Below are 6,272 nucleotides of genomic sequence, written 5' to 3'. Positions count from 1 at the left end.
TAGACAGGCAACAGGAGACCTCTGGTGGTGGTGTGGTACCATGCAGAGGGTTGGTTATAATCACTACACTGCTTAGAAATCGCTTTGGGTGCAGAAACACCATTCTGACAGAAGGGAGGGGTCCCGCAGCAAGAACTGAAAACACTCTTGAAAATGCCAACGGGACACAAGCGTTGCAGAACGTACTAAAATTAGACCGACATTTCATCGAGCAGGGAGGGTACCACTGAACGCAGTTTGAACTGCAACTCTACCTCTAGACCTTGTTCAGAAATCCTTTCGAAATTCTTTGAAGAATAAAGACTTTTGACATATTTTGTAAGGGTTCTTTATTATTTGTGATCCAGTGACACCGACACAAACAGAGAGACACCCCCCAATGCCCGAGGGAAGATACAAAGACTGTGGGGGGGGGGGGGGGGGGGGTGTTGACCTGATTTAATTAAAATACAGAACAATACTAGGAGTGCATTTCTACACACACACACACACACGCATTCACGGTTTGAGAGAGTTACAACGATCCCTTCAGCTGCATCTCACAAAAACAGAACTGCCATTGGAAATAAAACAGAAAAAAAACACTTTAAAAAACCAAAAAAGAAACTCAGCTGTTCCTAACAAGATCATGATGGGGTTTTTTTCTGCACAGGTAAAGTTGAAACTTTTCCAGATTCCAGGACGAGGCAAGACAATAAAACAGTCCTACATCTTACTTGTATAAATATGTTTTTTTTTTTTTTGTCTTTTTTTTTAAGCTAAAAAAAATCTGCCACTAATTATCACTACCCAGTTTTTTCCTAAGTAAAAATACCACAGAGTCGGGCTTCGGAAAATGTAGACGTGGAATGTTTCCTTCTGAGTCGCTCAGTCTTCCTCACTGCCGCTAGCAGACCGCTCCTGTGTGTGGAGAGAGAGAGAGAGAGAGAGAGAGAGAGAGAGAGAGAGAGAGAGAGAGAGAGAGAGAGAGAGAGAGAGAGAGAGATCTTGTTAAGAGAAACACAGAGATCTTGTTCCCCATACTTGGTAAAAGGCTACAGATGAGACTATTAGTCTCTTACTTGAACCCTGTATTACAACACAAATGAACAGAAGGAGTGCGAGAGAGGGAAAGGGGTCCCTATTTAATCTATGAACGATTTCACGAAGCAACACATGTGTTTATTCAGAGTCTATTCCACACACAGTGTTCGCCACATGTAGTCTTACACACACACACATAAACACATTAATCTGTCAGCGATTATTTTAAACTGCTGTAGCGCTTTGAGACAGGATATCCGAGTTGTCACCAACATTCCCAACATGTTTATAAAAACATAAAAACTTTACAAAACGTGTTTAATCTGAAAAGATGGAGGAATTGAACCCGAATCCCACCCCCTGACTCCTGTGTTCAGCACGGCGCCCCCTGCTGGCCCTCACCTCCTCATGCTCCTCCTCACTGTCGTCGTCGCTGACCACCGGCCTGGCTCTGGAGCCGCGGCTCAGCCGACGCCGGCCTTTGCCTTTCTCCTGACTCTTCTCCTTGCGGCCCAGCTTGATCTTGACCTTCACAGAACGGGCTGGTCAAGACAGACGAGGAGGAGGAGGAGGAGGGGGGGATACATAATAAATAAATAAATAAATAAATAAAAACGCCCTTTCAGTTCTCAGATTCACAACAGAGCTTTACCGTCACCGTGGGTAGGAAAAAATAAAACACCAAGACATGTATCATTTATTAGCCTGCAGTCTCCGATTATATATTGAGGCGTCACTTTATAAATCGAGTCTGTGTTTGCTGAATTAACAAACATTTAGGACTTAACAAAATGAGGAGTAAGTTATCACAGCAACTGTTAGAAAACTTTAAAATAACAGGGAGATGCTGCCAGTTAAAAACGCTGCAAAATATTACAAAGTGGCCTGTTCCTCAAATGAGGGCAAAGGCACTTAATGGGTTAATACCCACAGTGACTTTGCATTGACATCAATAGGAGAGACTGCAAAAAGTGCCCTTAAATTAGGAGGTGGTCTTAAAGCAATGTTTTACTGTATATCTAAAAACGAGGGAGACCTACAGACACCAGCACTGTATCCCACGGTTAGGGTTCATCCAGCGAAGGAATTGATATTTTAGAGACATTAATAATTGTTGCGATCGTTCAACTGCTTTCATTTGAAGCCGATTTTAATTCAAACAGTTGCCACTGTTGTGAGAAGCTCTCTTTTTTTTTCTAACAGAACACTGCAAATTGCAATTTTGATCAAGGATGTGTTGGGATTGATTAAAAGGGAAACCAACTGAACAGGAAATCGATCCCCCAGCCCTGTTCACAAGCGGCAAAGCCAGAGACACATCACACTTACATTCAGACTCTGATCCTTCATCCTCCCCCTCTAACTCCTCCTCGCTGTCCTCCCCTTCGCTCTCCTCCTCCTTCTCGATCTTCTGGCGCACGCTGGTGAACACGGACTGCAGCACGATGGAGTCTTCGTAGATCTGTTCATTCAAAACCCCCAACGATTTCAAAGCAGGCAAAGAAAAACACCCAAAACAGACATACATTATCCCCGAACATCTCGCAGGTCGAGGAGAGACTCTGAAACAGACGCTGTCAAAAACACCCGCTCCGCTCTTGTCAAAATCAAACCCCACGATTGAAGATTTTTTTTTTTTACAGCACCAACTTCAGGCGTCTGCTTGTGCCTTTTGACAACATTTATCTGTTTTATGAAATCAATGAAGTCTACAAAAGCTAAAAAAAAAAAAATAGTAAATTTCTCTTTTCTTCTCTCAGCTTGTAGGAAGTCAATAAGTGCGCATTTATTCACACCTGTACAAAATTTGCTTGCATGAAGTTGAAAATAGATCAATGAAAAACACATTCTTTTTTTTTTTTGTTCAGCTTTGGTTAGGGGAGTAACTGGGGAATTTGACAAGAGCAGATTCAGTAATTTAAGCAAAAAAACACATGAAAGTCACAAAGAGCCAACCCTAACGTCGTAATGCCAGCCAGAGTTGTGCAGAACGAAACTTGGAGATTCAGACTGTGATCCAATTCAGGTCTGGCTAGCTCAGCGAGTTAGAACCAGAGAGAGAGAGTGCGAGCGGGGAGCGGCACGCTCTCATTTTATATGGAGCGGAGATCGGACATTTCCGGCTTGCTCGTTCTTCTCAGTGCTGTGAAAGGAGCACGGTTTTATTTTTCTTAAATACATGTTCGGGCACAGCGTTTGCACAAAAGCGTATTTTTAGCTTCTTCCACCAATACAGCACTGTGAACAGGGTTTATATTTTCTGCACTCTTAAGGATAGTTCATACACTACAGGGTGATGAGTCAGCCCCGTTGAGACTCGTGTATGTCCCTGGGTTGATTTGAGCTCCCTAGGAGATATTCAGACACAAACAAGCCCAGATAAAGCTAATGTATAAGGAACGTCATATTTAAAGTTCGAAATAGGAAAGCACACAAGATCGTAGGAACCTGTTAAACAAGATGATATTTCCTGACTATTTTCAGGACCAATCAATAATAATGAGAAAGCGTCTTCGAATTGAATTCTGAGCATTTTCTGTTTGGCTTTTTTCTTTGCTGATCATAGCTAGGGATTTTTTTTAATTGGGTCAAACTCTGCGATTATAATAAGGAAGATTACCTAGTATTCCTTTCTGAATGTACATTACATCTTCTCATCTGCAAATCAGCAACACAGTGGGGGGGGGGGACGGGGACACAACTAGTTTATTTTTTAAACTAGTGGCGCAGAGTGGAAAAAACCACAGAGCTGGTGTTTGTAGTGAGAGTTCGCACTTTGTTCCAACAAAACTTTCAATGTTTTAAAAAAAAAAAATTAATTCAGGAGTAAGAAATTAAAAAAAATGGGTTAGTGGGACAAAAAGATTCAAACAGAAACTCACCGTGAATGAATAACTCACCTGAGTCTCCTTTCATCATGCGTGACCCACATTAAAGCAAAATTTACATTATTTATTTCTATTTACAGCTGTGGCCAAAAGTTTTGCATCACCTAGAATTTTAGGATCGAGACTATCTATCTGTATCTATATATATATATATCTATATCTATCTACCCCCCCTCTCTCTCTCTCTATATATATATATATATATATATAAACTTAATTTAGATCTTTTATTCAACATCATCTTATCAAAGTGAATGTCTGCGATGATATCACAGAAGTCTAGCGGAAGCTGTCTCGGTTGCAGCGGGTGATGCCACTCTCTTTTGGCCGCAGCCGCACTGCTGCTCCTCTCTCTCACCAGCGATCCCTCCAGGTTGAAGGTCTGTGCGTTCTGGCACAGCAGCATGACGTCCTTCTCCAGGTCGTTGAGGCTGCGGTACTTGTGGTTCCGGATTCGCTCCTGGGAAGGTTTGGGGGAGAGGAGGGGGTCATGGGTTACGCACACGGCTCCCAATAGGAGGTCCACAGGTGTGGCTGCTGATACTTAGTCAGTATGCTGGAATGGGTTTATGAACAAGATTGCAAAACATTTTTTTTTGTGAACCTTAAATAAATAAATAAATAAATAAATAAATAAATAAATAAAAGCATCTCCCTGCTTGCTTGGCTGTTATTTTTGTCTTCTTGTTTGCATTTTCTGAACCGTCATGTTTTTTTTATTTTTTATTATCGAATCCCTGAATTCCTTTAAAAGAAAACCTGACACCAGCTGCCTCAACGATCGGAAACATTTCTGCTAAACATTTAGGAACGTTTGTTGTAGAATAACTCTACGGAAAAACAAACAATTTTGAATGCAGGAACGCTATATCCTTTTTTTTGCTTTAATACATAGTATGTTTCATTGTGAAACGCCTAGGTCAGTCCTCCAGTTATCGGAACAAATAATTAGACCAATATAAAAAAGTAACAGAGTTCAAGACAGCCAGAAGACACCGCGTCCCTCCAGGGACTGGAGTTTGACCCCCCCCCCCCCGATTTAGAAGGTGGTTTTACCCAAACTGGTAATTATTCCTCCCCATTTCTCGTCCTCATTTCAAGATACACCCCCCCCCCCCCCCCCACTCACACACACACCTTGATCTTCTTGAAGTCCACGGGCTTGCGGATCAGCTCGTAGTACTCCGGCAGCTCTTTTCGTGACGGGAGCTGGATGAAGACTTCGCTCAGCTGGCGTCCGTTGTTGCTGCAACAGGGAATAAAAAAGGGAAGAGGCCCTTGAATATCAACATGAGGAGAAAATGTGGTTTATATAACCCCCCCATCCAGCACTCAAAGAACACAGACATTTGCAAAGCTTTTTTTAGATGTTATAGTAATAAAATAATTACTTGGATCGCATTATTGAGGAATTTGGTTATAAAACGAGTGATCAGGAGATGATTTATCGGTATGCACGACTATGAAGAGGTATGTGAAAAATACAGCGAACAAGGGGTGGGGCGGGGCTGGACATGCAGTACTGAGTGTCCTGTTGACATGCAGTGCTTTTTAAACCTGTTTTACAAACAAAATACTTTTAAAACAGCGCGTCTAAAATAAACTGCGTGCCTGAGACGCGCTGAATAAATGGACCGCTAAGGGTTGAAAAAGACAAAAGGAATGGGAGCCGGCACCGCCCGCCTCACCTCTCCTTGTACTTGATGACCGCGTCCACGATCTTCTTCATCTTCTTGGTGAGATTGGGCGGGTTGGGAGAGAGCTTCTCCGCGGGGGGCCGCCCGCGCTTCTTCTGCTTCCTGCTGTCATCGTCCTTCTCGCGGCTGCGGGTGCTCGTGGTGGGGGTGGGGGTGGGGGCGGGCGGCGCTGCCAGGTCCGGGTCGCGCTTCCTCTTCCGGGTCGTCTTCTTGTGCCGCACCTCCTCCTCGATCTCCTCCAGCGTTCCTTCCTCAATCGCCTGCAGGAGGAGGGGGGAGGAGACAGGGATGGAAGTAAGACCCCCGTCTGCAGAGTGGTTTGATCAATACCGGACTTTAATAGTGAGACGCACCTGCGCTCGTTACCTAGACACTCCTATTAAAACATGGAAAGGGTGAAACGGCTATGCAGCAGGAGTCCATCCCTGTGTTTTATAGTGTACCGACGTTGACATGCTCCCTGCCAGCAGAATTACACTGCAAAGGGACAGTCTTAAAATAAAACAGCTTGCAATAAAGACTCCCATTGCACAGCAGTTTGATCCATTCCTGGTTTTAGCTAAGAGTTTAAAAACCAGACAGAAAACACACTTTAAAAAAGAAATTGCCTAATTGGCCTGATTTCCCAGTGAGCGTTATGAGGTGGGTGCCCCTCTCCCCCTCA

General features: G+C 43.5%; 1 protein-coding gene across 3 annotated transcripts in view; it reads right to left on the bottom strand.

The window, feature by feature from the left end:
- Positions 1 to 318: 318 nt before the first annotated feature.
- Positions 319 to 6,272, bottom strand: part of LOC117402055 (transcription activator BRG1) — a 29,731-nt gene continuing 23,777 nt past the window's right edge. For all 3 annotated transcript variants that reach the window (XM_059006926.1, XM_059006927.1, XM_059006929.1), the window contains exons 29-34: positions 5,600 to 5,868; positions 5,049 to 5,157; positions 4,270 to 4,371; positions 2,353 to 2,485; positions 1,426 to 1,565; positions 319 to 900 (exon numbers count right to left, since the gene is read on the bottom strand). In XM_059006926.1, the coding sequence (XP_058862909.1) occupies positions 868 to 900; positions 1,426 to 1,565; positions 2,353 to 2,485; positions 4,270 to 4,371; positions 5,049 to 5,157; positions 5,600 to 5,868 (786 nt within the window). In that variant the 3' untranslated portion in view covers positions 319 to 867. The remainder of the gene's footprint in view (positions 901 to 1,425; positions 1,566 to 2,352; positions 2,486 to 4,269; positions 4,372 to 5,048; positions 5,158 to 5,599; positions 5,869 to 6,272) is intronic.

The sequence above is a fragment of the Acipenser ruthenus genome, chromosome 34 (assembly GCF_902713425.1).
Source record: "Acipenser ruthenus chromosome 34, fAciRut3.2 maternal haplotype, whole genome shotgun sequence".
Taxonomy (NCBI): domain Eukaryota; kingdom Metazoa; phylum Chordata; class Actinopteri; order Acipenseriformes; family Acipenseridae; genus Acipenser; species Acipenser ruthenus.
The sequence above is the reverse complement of the archived record's forward strand: the minus strand, read 5'-3'. Positions and strand labels throughout refer to the sequence as shown.